This window comes from Andrographis paniculata, unplaced genomic scaffold (assembly GCF_009805555.1).
Source record: "Andrographis paniculata isolate CXL003 unplaced genomic scaffold, ASM980555v1 Contig95END, whole genome shotgun sequence".
Taxonomy (NCBI): Eukaryota; Viridiplantae; Streptophyta; class Magnoliopsida; order Lamiales; family Acanthaceae; genus Andrographis; species Andrographis paniculata.
In genome coordinates, this window is record NW_026137634.1 from 833,249 (window position 1) to 846,140 (window position 12,892).

A 12,892-nucleotide genomic window follows, 5' to 3' on the forward strand; every position below is an offset into this window, starting at 1 on the left:
GATATCTTGTATAATCTATCGGTATGGTGTTCTTGAGCTCCCACGCATCTTTTAAATCACTTGAACACGAATGTCGTTCAAACTCATTGATTTTATTGAATTTTTCCCTTAATCTTCATCGATCTCCATTGGATTTGTAGTTCGTCGTGAAGCCATCGTAGTCGAAAACACACAGAAAAAGGAATTAAGTTATGTTACAGAAGCTTGAAGAAAGGAATAAGCTGTAGGAAGTATTATTCTTTGCCATATCCAAACTCAAAGAACAAACTTTGAGATGAAAGATTTAAGGCATAAAAGGAGAACACAAATCTACAACAGCTCTACATTCATCTCAACAATCTTTGGTGCAAAAAAGATGGGATTTTTAGTCGCTTGGATCGCGGGCTTCGCGGTCGGCGTCGCTTTGATTTTAGTTTTTGCTCGATACCAGAAATTGAGATCGAAACGGCGCGCTAATTTGGTAAGTTTTCGATTCAAGAAAACTAGCTGTATGTATTCTTCTGTGACTAAAAATGCGACTGCAGCGTTAGTATTTGTTCCGGAAATGTGTTATGCATCAGGCAGCAGCGATCGCAGCTTTCGCTCGGATGACAGTCAATGATTCGAAGAAACTTCTCCCGGATCAACTCTATCCTTCTTGGATCGTCTTCTCACAGCGACAAAAGGCGAGTTGCATTACACTTTCTGAGTTTCTCGACATTTCATACGTCGTTGAAGCGAAGTTCTAACATTTACGCCTTCAAGATTCATCTTGCAGTTAACTTGGCTCAACCATCACGTCGAAAAACTATGGCCTTACATCAACGAGGTCGATTTTTCATTGCAATAGCTACATATAGGCATTAAAATGGTTGTTCATTAACTGAAAAATTCGATCTTTGGCTGCACAGGCTGCGTCGGAGATGATAAGAAACTCTGTGGAGCCGATACTCGATCAATACCGATCAGCAGTTTTATCGTCTTTAAAGTTTTCGAAACTTACTCTCGGCACAGTGGCTCCGCAGTTCACAGGTCCGTAACTTTTGAATCGTAGTAGCTTAACTTTTGAATCGTCGCAGCCATTTACACTTTCGTCGTTTTCGCCATAGGAGTTTCTATCGTTGAAGGCGAAGCTGATGAGATCGTTATGGAGTTGGAGATGCAGTGGGATGGAAATCCGAAGATTTCACTCGATGTTAAAACTCGAGTGGGGATTGCGTTGCCAATTAAGGTACACGTTCGATGTTAATACGAATGTAGAAACTCAAAAATGGATCGACAGCGGTAGTTTTCTTTGACTGCAGGTGAAGAACATCAGATTTACCGGCGTCTTCAGATTCATATTCAAACCGTTGGTCGATGAGTTACCTTGCTTCGGAGCTGTTTGTTACTCCTTGCGAGAAACGGTGACTTCAATCATCGATCCTTCTTCTTCTTCTTCTTCTTCTTCTTCGTTGTCGAGCTAAAATCAGCGAGTTACCTGCAGAAACATCTCGACTTCGATCTGAACGTCGTGGGAGGCGACGTGTTAGCGATTCCCGGAATATCAGACGCTATACAGGAAACGATACGAGATTCTATCGAGGATTCTATCGCATGGCCATGTCGAAAGATCGTACCGATATTACCAGGCGACTACAGGTTCGACGTAAACATTTCTTAACTATCAATTCCGACAAAACTTTAGTTTCAATTCCTCTTTAACCGCAGCTACCTCGGGCTAAAGCGAGTCGGGACGTTGGAGGTCAAGCTCATCGAAGCTAAGGAGCTAAGCAATAAAGACATCATCGGAAAATCCGATCCCTTTGCCGAGTTATTCGTTCGACCTCTACGCAGCCGGATGAAAACCAGCAGAATAATTGTAAGAATTATTACATCGTTCGATTCGTCTTCTTGTCTCCATGCTAACGCTGCAGTCGCATTTTTGCAGAACAACGAAACGAATCCAATCTGGAACGAACACTTCGAGTTCGTCGTAGAGGATGCGTCGACTCAACACCTAACGATAAGAATCTATGACGACGAAGGCGTCCAAGCGTCCGAGCTCATCGGTAGCGCTCAATTGCCGCTCGGCGAGCTCGAACCCGGTAAGGTAAAAGACGTGTGGCTCGAACTAGTAAAGGACCTAAAGATTCGACGAGACCGGAAGAACCGAGGTCGGGTAAGTTTTCAAGATTTCGCGACATACTTCTTGTAAGTTTATCCGCTACGATTATTCTACAACGTATCGCTGTGTAGGTGCATCTCGAGCTCGTGTATTGTCCTCTTAACGCCGAGAGCGAGTTTATGAATCCATTCGACCCCGATTTTCGACTAACTACCTTGGAGAAGACATTCAAACATGTAATGATGGACGGGGATTCGGGAGATGATTCGAAGCCGGCTAGGGACATGATTATCCGAGGAGTTCTTACGGTCACCGTGATCTCGGCAAAGGACTTGCCGAGCAAAAACCTCGCCCGAAAGCTCGATCGAGCGTTTGTAGAGATAAAGCTTCAAAAATCTGGGCAGAGGAAGGAGACGAGAGTAAGAACTTGGTTCGATTTTGTCAATGAAAGCTCGATGTTTTCGATCTACTTACGTTGTTTCACTTCTCGCAGGTTGTCATCGACACACTGAACCCGGTTTGGAATCAAACGTTCGACTTTGTCGTCGAGGATGCATTGCACGAGCTGCTAATCTTCGAAGTCTACGATCACAGTACATTTCGGAAGGTAACACAACAATGCCTAATTTGAGAACTTCCCGTCGTCGAATCATCAAAATTGAGTCGATAATCCACGATCGATTCTGCTTGCTCATTGCAGGACAAGATAGGAAGATGCATCGCGACGCTGACGAGGGCGATCATAGAGGGAGAATTCACGGCGAGTTATCCTATTGACGGAACGCAATCAGCCTCGCTGAGCCTGCATCTCAAATGGACTCCGCAAGTTCTCATCCGGGATTAACTCACCATCGATCGTTCGATCGATACAACACTGAATTGTATAATCTAAACTACTGTCTTACATTCGTATCCTCGTCGAGGGTGTCGGGGCATTACTCGAGCAAACAGTAACGACTCTTTTTGTAGTATACAAGATGGGTTACGCCGACGCCTACTTGCTCTCTGTAAATAAAAAACACAAAAAAGATTGCGCGAATCGCGCAACAAGAACAAGAGGATCGAGCCTCTTACCTCTAAAGTATCCGTTATCGGCGAGACTGTAATAAGAAAACAACGAAAGCCACGACCGGAGCTCGACTACTACGAGTATATCAGTAACTAACTACAAAAAGAATCCTCATCTGTTCAATGGTTCTAATTGAACCTCCATTCTCTCTGACGAAATTCTCGAATCCTTGTTCGCCATCCGGGTCGGGGTCAGAAGGTCGATATCCTCATCCTCGCCGTCGCCCAGCACCCAATTACTTCTCCCGACTAATCTCCCCCGTCGTCTGTTAATCTCCCGATATTCCAGGTAGATTACGGTTGCGGCGCCCATCAAGAACCAGACTATTAGAGCCCAGCTCAGGCCGTGAACATTCTCGTCGCCGTATTTCTCTCCTAAATGTTTCATCCCGGTAATAAGCGCAACGATTCCAACGACTATCGCGCATCGCCCGGTTATAACATGAGTGTATTCCCACACAAGTCTCCTCGGAGAAGCAGGCTCACCACTCGCCGGTTTTTTGGGTCTTAAGTACGCATTCGCCGGTTGCGCTATCGCGAGCACTATCGCAAGCATTCCGAATTTGACGTGCACGGAGGCGAAAGTGAGTCCCTGCAGCTCGGCAACGGCAAACAGAAAACCGAGGAAAACAATAGCCAATCCCGAGTACTGAAGATAAACATGAATCCGAAACCAGCTGTCGTCCTTAACATGCTTCAAGTATCGTGCGGCCAAGATCCCTCCAGGAAGCAGAATCCCCCACGCGAGAAACATCATGAACCCGTGCACGGCTAGAACGGGCCGCAAGTCCTCCTCCGCTTCGGCGGAGCCTCGATTTAGCAGAACGCTCATCGGTCGCTTGCTCGTCAACGAATGCATGTTTCGTACGCTCAAATGCTCGTCCGACCACTGCGCTCCCATCGCCCAAATCACTTTTAACGGAGTCGAAGGATCGATGATGTTGTTGCACTCCGGTTTTCCATCGCAAGACGGGTTTAGAGGACGGGTGAACTCCAACGTGATGATGCCGTTCTCGGATTTGCATCTCACGTACGTCAAATTCTCCTTCGTAGGATGCACGTTCGACGCATCCCTTCCGTCGATCCAATACGTGTTCACCCTCCCTTTACCGCTGTCATCAACCCAACCAACGTAAACGTAGCTATTAACCATCTCGCGACCAAATCCAATCGCAAGATACCCGCTCTTCTTCTCGCCCCGAGCTGCAATGGATATAGAGCTCTCTTCCGTTAGCGTCCAGAAAAACATAACTTGCTGATCATCCAACGACACGCTGTTGTTATACATATCAGGCAAACCGCCATCGACTACCTCAACTTTCCAGCCCATCTTCGGCGTATAAAGCGACTGATAATAAACAAGATCCGGTGTATTCCTATCCGGCGCCCAGGTCAATTCCGTAGGGCTGGCTTGAACACCCTCAGCCTTCGGACCACCGAAATATATAGTCTCCGATTTGTTTCTCAACGTCGCATTCCCGCCAATTGGATCAGATGTAATGTACAACGCCACATCGTGCCCGGCCTGAATCGAAAACTTCACCTTCACGCCGCGCTCAACTCTCAAAACCGGAGCTTCCTTCTTGTTAATGTAAAGAACTTTCCCAGGATTCGGGGGGTTCGGATGATGCATCGCTAAACCAGTCGATACAATAAGAGGCTCCTTCTTATCTGCAATGACAACATCTTGATCCTCTTTATCTTGAGCATCCAGTGGTCCTAAACAATCGTTTACACGATCCGATATATTAAGCCTCAAGTGACCATAGCTCCCGCCATGATTCTGCGGAAGATAAATCGGACGAATGCTGTCGGGAGGCTTGATCGGTCCGATTGCCCATATCACAACCATGCTATCCGTCGAACTGACATTCAAATCATACTTGCTGTCGCTGGTTTTCAACGGTCTCCTATACCGTATGAATGATACTCCATCCTTCCTGTGCCCGTAGATTAACCTGCTGTTGTTCGTCGCCCCCAACGAGCCTGTCGCATTATACATACTATCTGGACAAACCCCCTGAGCTGAACCATCCTCGTTGACGATACACTCACTGTACTTCGATATATAGAAATCATCAGCGAATGGAATTCCATCCTCCTTGAACCCTGTGATCACCACGTCGCCGCCTACCATCAACGAGCCGGATGCTTTCGGATTCGCCCATCCGAAAGCCATATAGTTCTGAATTCCAACTGCAGCTTCCAAGGCAATATCAATGGCGTCCCCTCCCTCGCTCAAACTCCACCTAATCCTGTAGTTATCAGATAACACTTTACAATTTTCCAACACAGTAGGAGGCTGTGGCTGAACCTTTGTTGAATTCAGAGAGGAATTTCTCAACAAAATGTGGCCAAAATCAGAAGCTGTGGGGATATCCCAAACTGCAACGACTTTAATTCGATCCCAAGTCAAATTGCTGCGCAGACGAACAACGAAACTATCGTTCTGATAAGTTCCATTAAGGCTGGAATCGGAGATGAGGAAACCGTCGGTTAGGTTTTGGAAGGTGAGTCCAGAAGCGCCCCACCAGTGGACGTCGGAGCCGGAAAGCAGATCGAATTGAGAAACACGAAAAGAACAGTCGTCTACGACGGAGAAACGGCCGCGGAGCTGGTGCTGCACCATGGTGAAGTGCGAGGTGAAGTTCAGGAAGGAGGTGTTTGTTCTAGGGCAAACCGAATCCAGATCGGAATGGGAGAAACGGATTAAAAACGCAAGAAGAAGCCCCAACAAGAACAGCGCGGATGGGGCCATGGGAAGGGGATCGATGATCGATCGCAGATCTGATTACTCAATGAAAGGGATCCAATATGCAGATGCGTTTGAACGCAGATTGAATCGATGCAGATATGCGATTAGACATCATACGAATGCAGAAATCGGACTGAATCGTCGATTTCCAGGCGTATGAAACCCCATGGGAGTGGAATCGAGGAGAAAAACCAACCTGGAAATCGGAAATGGAATTGCCGGGGGCAGAGGGAGTCGAATTGCAGAAGCTTTGGGAAAGGGTTGACGACGACGACGCAATATTAGGGGTTTTTCACATTAACAGTTTCCGAATCTACACTCAAGCAATGGATTCTTTATTAGGGTGAAAAGTAATGAAGAAGGGAAGTGCAGACAGATAGCAGCCAAAGATGAACCTGAACGAACCAACGAACGATGAATCCATTTTTGGGATTTATTTAGGGGTGAAATGTGAAAATATATTAATTTTGATTTATATGCGAGTTACTTTTTTATGCTTGAAATATTATATCTATTTTCAAATTTGGGGTATTTTTAGGTAGCATTTTGTTATTTTGAAATAAAAAAAAGGGAAATTATTTTAAATTGTAATAAAATGATATATCTAACAAACTATTCACGCTAATTGCATTATCAGCGATAATATTACAAATATCGTTCTAATTTACAATATATTATTACTTTTATTTCTAATAAATTTTAATATAATATTTATGTTTCTAAAACTCCATGAAAAAAAAAATAGATAGAAAAATATGAGACCAAAAGAGTATATTGTATTGTGAATCAATATATACTTTTCCGTCCCGATTCGAAATATTTTTTTATTATTTTCGTCTATCCTATTTCAAAATACTATTTTTCAATTTTAGATAAAGTAATCATATACTAATATCAAGATACTCTTACATTGTACTTAAATTACAAATATATCGTTACACATACAATTACTTTATATAAAAAAATAAAAATCGAATGACAAAAAATATCAAAATCTCTTAAACACTTCCACTAACCAATAAAATATTACTCTCTTCGTCCCACATACCATGTACACGTTATCGTTTCTGTCTGTCTCACATTCCATATCACTTTCTTTTTTTTGGAAAATGATTACACACTTTAATCTCATTTTAAACTTTTTAATTATTTTTTTAATTTTAATTAAACTAATTAGTTATATTAATCTTAATTTATAATGATTTATATTATAAGATCATTATTTTCACTAATACATTCTTAATCATCTACTAATTACATCCCTCCTAAAATTTTATGACTGAAATATTTTCTCTATATATATTTTTTCATTTTAATTGAATTGATTTTTAATTTTAGTTTTTTCTTTCTTTTTTTCTTTCAATTTGAATATAGATTTTTTATTATTTTCGACAAACGCACACACTCATGCATTCGATTTAATCGAACCCCTAACACCATGCCAAAAAAGGACTCAACTCGCTTAAGTTACCTACTTTTGGCTTCAATTTGAATACGGTTAATTACTTGGATTGCGATTTATAGGTTTTTGAAAAAGTATATGTATATTTCTTCCAATATTATAGTATTATTTACTTTTTCTTACGTGGATTCTTTTAAAAATGAATGTTAAATATAATTTTAATTGTTTTAAAAAATTCAAAACTTAAAAAAAAAAAAAAAAAAAAAAAAAAAAAAAAAAAAAAACTATTTAAATGAACATTTTATTGCAATCGAAATTTGTGGCCAAAAATATGGAGATGAAAACAAGGCCTAAGGTCAATTTTGATCATCAACAGCATGAAATGAAAGTGACTATTCCAACTCCAATGTTTTACATGTGACACAATAATATCTCACAGAGTATAATATTAATAATAATTTTTTTTTTTTTTTTTTAAGATCAACAGAGTTTTTAAATTATATTGCTTTTGTCTCGTAAAAATAATTTATTTAGGTTCGAAATGGAAATTAAAAATAAATATTTTTATTGAAAATTTTAAAAAAATAATCATCATTTGAGGTACTTTTCTTTTTCTTTTTTTGTCCAAATTAATAATAAATAAATTTAATGGACATACCAAAAAAATAAGAATAATTTTTCCCACATTATATTATAATCAAATAGAGTATTTTAAATAAAACACCATATATGGCTTATATTATAATCAAATTTCATAAATTACAAGACAATTAGAACTACACCAACGGTTTCTTTTCTATTTCGTTTCAATTTTTTAGTATTGAGATTCTATATTCATTGAATATATATAAAAGTATATATATTAAATATTACTTAAATAAAATGGCTAATGTGCTTTATAAGAATATATAATGAGTTAAAAATCAACCGTTGCATATGATATATAATATGATATATTTATACGATATTAATATAAATAATGTGTTATGTTACCTGACTATTAGAAATCGACTAGAAACATGACATGTACAATTGTACACACCTTTCAAAAGAAGCTCAAATCACCATCACACAAAATACCTTCCAACACTCGCCTGCCCTGCCACTGCCGCCGCGCATCGAGAACAATCCTTCCCCCGCCGTCGCTTCCCTCTACTCCGGTTGCTGGTATTCAAAACCCTAATTAGCAATTTTCACAAAACATTAATCTATTAATCAATTAGGGTTTCCAGAGTTTTTATACATACCATCAAAAGTCGTGCAACCGGAGAAGATGGAAACCGCGGCCGGAGGCAGAATGCCCCGGAGGCGCGGCGGTGGAAGGGCAGCCGAGTTTTGGAAAGCAATTTGTGCGAAGATTTTCTAAGGAAGAACTGCAAATGGGTCGAGTGCGGAAGACTTGACCTGACCTAACTGCGCATGGCGGAATCAAAGATCGACGGATGATCAGAGCTGCTGCCTCCGGTGAGTTATATATACTCCGGCGAATTCCCTAAAGCTCGGCTCTAATTTATTCTTTGTTTAATGGTGAAGATGTTCACATTTATATTTAGTTTAAAGATCTTAAAAAGCACACAGCATAGCTGCAGAGGCATGTTAATGATTATATGCAGGCTTCTCCAAAATGGAATGTGTGGTCTGCACGCGCCATCTCCTGCTTTAGTTCCTGCAAATAGAATGTCTTTGGCTCGCGTGCTGTATTTATTATTAAACTTTTATAGTAAATGAATTTTCTCACTTTTTCTTGTTGTAAAATTTTCAAGTTCTTAAGATAAAATATATCATTATTTTAATTAATGTCAATCCATTTGTTTAATTAATGATTTTTTTTATTTATTACAATGACGCCAAAATTATTTGTTTACACATGACTGCCTATGTTATAGGATAATTGGCATATATTTATATTATCATTATTTTTATAATATTAACCTATATAATATTATAACTCTGTGCTATTTTATAATATTTGGTAAGCATCAATATAGTATATGATTACCTGATGAACATGAACACAGGATCGGCAGGCATTTATGATTGTTGTTGTAATAAATTTGAGAGTGATCACTTCAGTTAATGACAATGCTGCAATTGATTCTAACAGATCCTCTCTCGCTCTCACACCTGAAAAGATTCTACGCAGATTCCTCTCTCTCTCTCTCTCTCTCTCTCTCTGCCAACGCTATCTAATCCAATGCGGATAACGTGATGACCACCACTCCCTCATCCTCCCTTTCTTCATATTCTCCATTCTCCATTAATGGCTGCTGCTGCTGCCGGCCTTGGCTCTACACTATCTCAACCACCTTCATCATCTCCCCCACCGCACAACCCCCGCCCAATCAGAACCACTGCTTCTTCCGACCCAACCGACAACGGATTCACAAGCTTCCCAGAAAAATCTCTAGCTTCGCGGGCAAAGCCCCCTCGTCCCCGCCGGATAATTCTCGTCCGCCATGGCCAGAGCCAGGGCAATGTCGACGAGTGCGTCTACACGCGCGTGGCTGACCCCAAGGTGCAGCTCACCCGCCAGGGGATCGCCGAGGCCGCCGAGTGCGGGCGGGAGATACGCCGGATAATCGAGGACGACGGCTCCGATGATTGGAAAGTGTACTTTTACGTCTCTCCCTACAGACGATCGCTCGAGACTCTGAGGAATTTGGCGACGGCGTTTGAGCGGTCGAGGATTGCCGGCGTCAGAGAAGAGCCTCGATTGAGGGAGCAGGATTTCGGTAATTGATGAAACCCTAATTGAATCAATCCTCTATTCTCAGATAAACCCTAACTTCATTAACCCCCAAATCTCGGATAAACCCTAATTTCATTAATCCCCAATTGTCGGATAAACCCTAATTTCATAAATCCCCAAATCTCGGATAAACCCTAATTTTAATTTCATTAATCCCGAATTCTCGGATAAACCCTAATTGCTGCTATCCTTTCGATTGATTGTAGTTTTTTAATGTTTGAAAGGGAATTTCCAGGACCAGGAGCAAATGAGGATTCAGAAAGCTGCTCGAAAGAGATACGGGAGATTCTTCTACAGATTTCCAAATGGAGAATCAGCTGCGGATGTTTACGATAGAATAACTGGTTGGTTTTTCAAAACCAAAATCCCCAAATCTAATGAACTTATAATTATGCCATAATCAATCCTTCTGCAGGATTTAGGGAAACTCTGAGAACTGACATTGATATTGGAAGATTTCAGCCACCAGGGGAGCAAAGCCCCAACATGAATCTGGTCATAGTCTCCCATGGGCTGACATTGAGGGTGTTCTTGATGAGATGGTACAAATGGACTGTCGAACAGTTCGAAGGCCTCCAAAACATCGGTAATGGAAAAATGGTTGTGATGGAGAGAGGCTATGGTGGAAGGTATATATAATAAGGTTGATTGATCGATTGTTTTGGTTTTCTTCGGTTGGTTTTTTGGATTTGAATTTGGATCTCTGTAATTGTTCTGAATTGAATCGTGGGGATGTTCATGTGTAGGTATTGTTTGTTGATGCACCACACGAAGGAGGAACTCAGGGAATTTGGATTGAAAGATGCCATGCTGATTGACCAAGAATGGTAATTAGACCGATCAGTGCGTTGGATATTGTTCTTGGCTTTTAATTCTTGATCTGCAATTTGTGTTGATAGTGAAATTCATAGTGAATTGAATACAGATTCAAAACCCTTTAAATGCAGAGGAATTTAAATGAAGTTTTGTAACTCTGGATATTGTTTCTGGCCTCTAATTCTTGATCTGCAATTTGTGTCGATAGTTATCGAAATTGGCTATTCTTGGTCGAATTTTTATGATCTAAACTGATTTTAGTTGAAATTTGTAGTGAATTGAATCCATATTTAGAACCTTTTAAAAGCAGAGGAATTGAAATGGAGTTTTGTGATTCTTCCATCATACAGTGATAGCTAATCCTGCTGATGGTTTGAATTATTTGAAATGATTTATGTAGTCGCAATAAAATTGCTGATTATCGGGTCGTGTTCTTGCAAGTGAAGGCAAAAGCATGCGAAGCCGGGGGAACTGAATTATGATTGCCAGATAACGGGGCCTTCCTACTTTACTCACTTCAGCGACGATCATCACGGTCCAATTTTCTAGTGGTTTGATTCAAGGATAAGATGGGGACATGGTAATAATTTCGACGGTACATGTTTTCTTGATTTTGAAATTTTTATGGTATCAGAGCTTATTTGCGATTCTCAGTAAATAACAACTTAATGTTCGACAAGGTCAATTCTTGATGCAGAATCGAACACTTGGAGAAATACTTCAGCAGGATTGTAATAAATCTTTCGGTTGCAGTCAGTCAAGCCCGGATCGATCGATGCATCTTCCTTCGACAAAATCTAGCCGTTGATGGTCGATTGCGACAAAGATCAAACACATAACTAACTAGAATAGGAGCATGAGAAGGACCATGGGAGCCCCAACCTGTCTCTTGTCGTCTCTAAATTATTATTATTATTAGTGTTTTTTTGTATTTTAGGCTAAAGGATTACTTTTTACTTTTGTATTAAAATAATATTTGATTTGATATATTAAAAATATATTTTTAAATGTAGAATTCAAATAGGAAAGATTAAATTTTTTTGCCAAAAGAAATCATCCCATTTCCACATTATTTAAGACCATACATACATGTACGTATGTAATTATTAGAAAAGATACCAAATGAAAAGGTTGAATGGGACATTAATAAGGTTTATTTCACTTAAAATTAAACTCCCTCTTCTTTTGTCCAAGCAATCAAATTATGAAAATTGTTTTTTATTTATTATATATATATATAATTAATAAATTTTGCCCATTTTTTTAAACTTATTATTATTTTTTAATATTCTTAAACTACCATCCAAACATAAAAGAAAGCCTTGTTGGTGGCGTCCGTTCCGTAAGGGATGGTCTGGTGGTGTAGGCGACGTCTCAGGTCACCTGACACACATGATTCACATAGTGTGACTTTTCTGTCGGATCTGGTTTGCAACGTACGTATTAATCAGTGGGAATTTACCTCGTGAATTTAGCTCGTGCACACTTTCGAGTAGAGCTGCGAGTTCCTATGTCATATATAAAAAATATAAAAAAAAAAAAAAAAAAACCTTGGTGGGTGTGTTTGGTTTATAATGATGTGGTGAGCCAGGCTGAGAAACAGCCACGCCTTTCACTCAGTATCCTCATGCTCTTTACCTGTGAATGCACATATATATATATATATACACACACAAATAGACACTTTCAGGGAGAGAAACGTACATCCTTATTTTTATAATTTAATTTTATTTTTGTACAATTGATTAACACCGAAGTCTAACATGTAACAAACATAGAATATGACTGAGACTCTCTACAACCACAATATTCATAAATACAACAATTGCTTGAAAATATAATGAAATTTATCTGAGATGTGATATTGATTTGAATTTTTTAAAAAGAAATAATATATTTTTATTAAAAATTTGTAGTATTAAATAAATAATTTAAATTTTATTGCAATCATAAATTGGAAATACTTTTAGGTCTCGACCAAACGGACCTAGGCAAGTTGATATGATATGATATGTC

At 39.7% G+C, this 12,892-nt stretch overlaps 3 protein-coding genes across 9 annotated transcripts; 2 read left to right on the forward strand and 1 right to left on the reverse strand.

Annotated features, from left to right (window-relative positions):
* The first annotated feature begins 274 nt into the window (after nucleotides 1-274).
* LOC127243216 (synaptotagmin-4-like) lies at nucleotides 275-3,212 on the forward strand. 3 transcript variants are annotated; one of them, XM_051263119.1, is made up of 12 exons: nucleotides 275-460; nucleotides 561-665; nucleotides 758-808; nucleotides 891-1,011; nucleotides 1,089-1,210; nucleotides 1,284-1,385; nucleotides 1,466-1,620; nucleotides 1,690-1,840; nucleotides 1,910-2,140; nucleotides 2,218-2,505; nucleotides 2,580-2,693; nucleotides 2,787-3,212. In XM_051263119.1, exons 1-12 carry the CDS (start codon nucleotides 275-277, stop codon nucleotides 2,928-2,930), a joined length of 1,770 nt encoding a protein of 589 aa, XP_051119076.1. In that variant the 3' UTR covers nucleotides 2,931-3,212. The 3 variants fall into 3 exon arrangements, with proteins under 3 accessions (XP_051119076.1, XP_051119075.1, XP_051119078.1); XM_051263118.1 differs by having other exon boundaries at nucleotides 1,690-2,140; XM_051263121.1 differs by having other exon boundaries at nucleotides 349-460; nucleotides 565-665; nucleotides 1,690-2,140.
* LOC127243215 (cytochrome b561, DM13 and DOMON domain-containing protein At5g54830) lies at nucleotides 2,927-6,335 on the reverse strand. The gene has a single exon (XM_051263117.1). The coding sequence runs from the start codon at nucleotides 5,910-5,912 to the stop codon at nucleotides 3,267-3,269; it is 2,646 nt and encodes an 881-aa protein (XP_051119074.1). The 5' UTR covers nucleotides 5,913-6,335; the 3' UTR covers nucleotides 2,927-3,266.
* A 3,065-nt stretch (nucleotides 6,336-9,400) lies between these two features.
* On the forward strand, nucleotides 9,401-11,884 carry LOC127243145 (phosphoglycerate mutase-like protein AT74H). Of its 5 annotated transcripts, none has more exons than XM_051263022.1 (6): nucleotides 9,406-10,043; nucleotides 10,285-10,404; nucleotides 10,476-10,689; nucleotides 10,807-10,887; nucleotides 11,323-11,471; nucleotides 11,574-11,884. In XM_051263022.1, the coding sequence occupies exons 1-5, from the start codon at nucleotides 9,572-9,574 to the stop codon at nucleotides 11,423-11,425; spliced, it is 990 nt and encodes a 329-aa protein (XP_051118979.1). In that variant the 5' UTR covers nucleotides 9,406-9,571; the 3' UTR covers nucleotides 11,426-11,471; nucleotides 11,574-11,884. The 5 variants fall into 5 exon arrangements, 4 of the variants coding, with proteins under 4 accessions (XP_051118979.1, XP_051118978.1, XP_051118976.1 ...); XM_051263021.1 differs by having other exon boundaries at nucleotides 11,323-11,456; nucleotides 11,557-11,884; XM_051263020.1 differs by having other exon boundaries at nucleotides 9,407-10,043; nucleotides 11,323-11,456.
* Nucleotides 11,885-12,892: the final 1,008 nt, after the last annotated feature.

What these genes read in the sequence shown, in the direction of transcription:
- LOC127243215 (XM_051263117.1), bottom strand. Translation starts at nt 5,912, where the DNA reads ATGGCCCCATCCGCGCTGTTCTTGTTGGGGCTTCTTCTTGCGTTTTTA.
- LOC127243216 (XM_051263118.1), top strand. Translation starts at nt 275, where the DNA reads ATGAAAGATTTAAGGCATAAAAGGAGAACACAAATCTACAACAGCTCT. An exon ending in GGATTGCGTTGCCAATTAAG is followed by an intron (nt 1,211 to 1,283) that starts GTACACGTTCGA and finishes CTTTGACTGCAG; the next exon opens with GTGAAGAACATCAGATTTAC. An exon ending in GGCAGAGGAAGGAGACGAGA is followed by an intron (nt 2,506 to 2,579) that starts GTAAGAACTTGG and finishes CACTTCTCGCAG; the next exon opens with GTTGTCATCGACACACTGAA.
- LOC127243145 (XM_051263019.1), top strand. Translation starts at nt 9,572, where the DNA reads ATGGCTGCTGCTGCTGCCGGCCTTGGCTCTACACTATCTCAACCACCT. An exon ending in TGTTTACGATAGAATAACTG is followed by an intron (nt 10,405 to 10,475) that starts GTTGGTTTTTCA and finishes ATCCTTCTGCAG; the next exon opens with GATTTAGGGAAACTCTGAGA. An exon ending in GAGAGAGGCTATGGTGGAAG is followed by an intron (nt 10,690 to 10,806) that starts GTATATATAATA and finishes GTTCATGTGTAG; the next exon opens with GTATTGTTTGTTGATGCACC.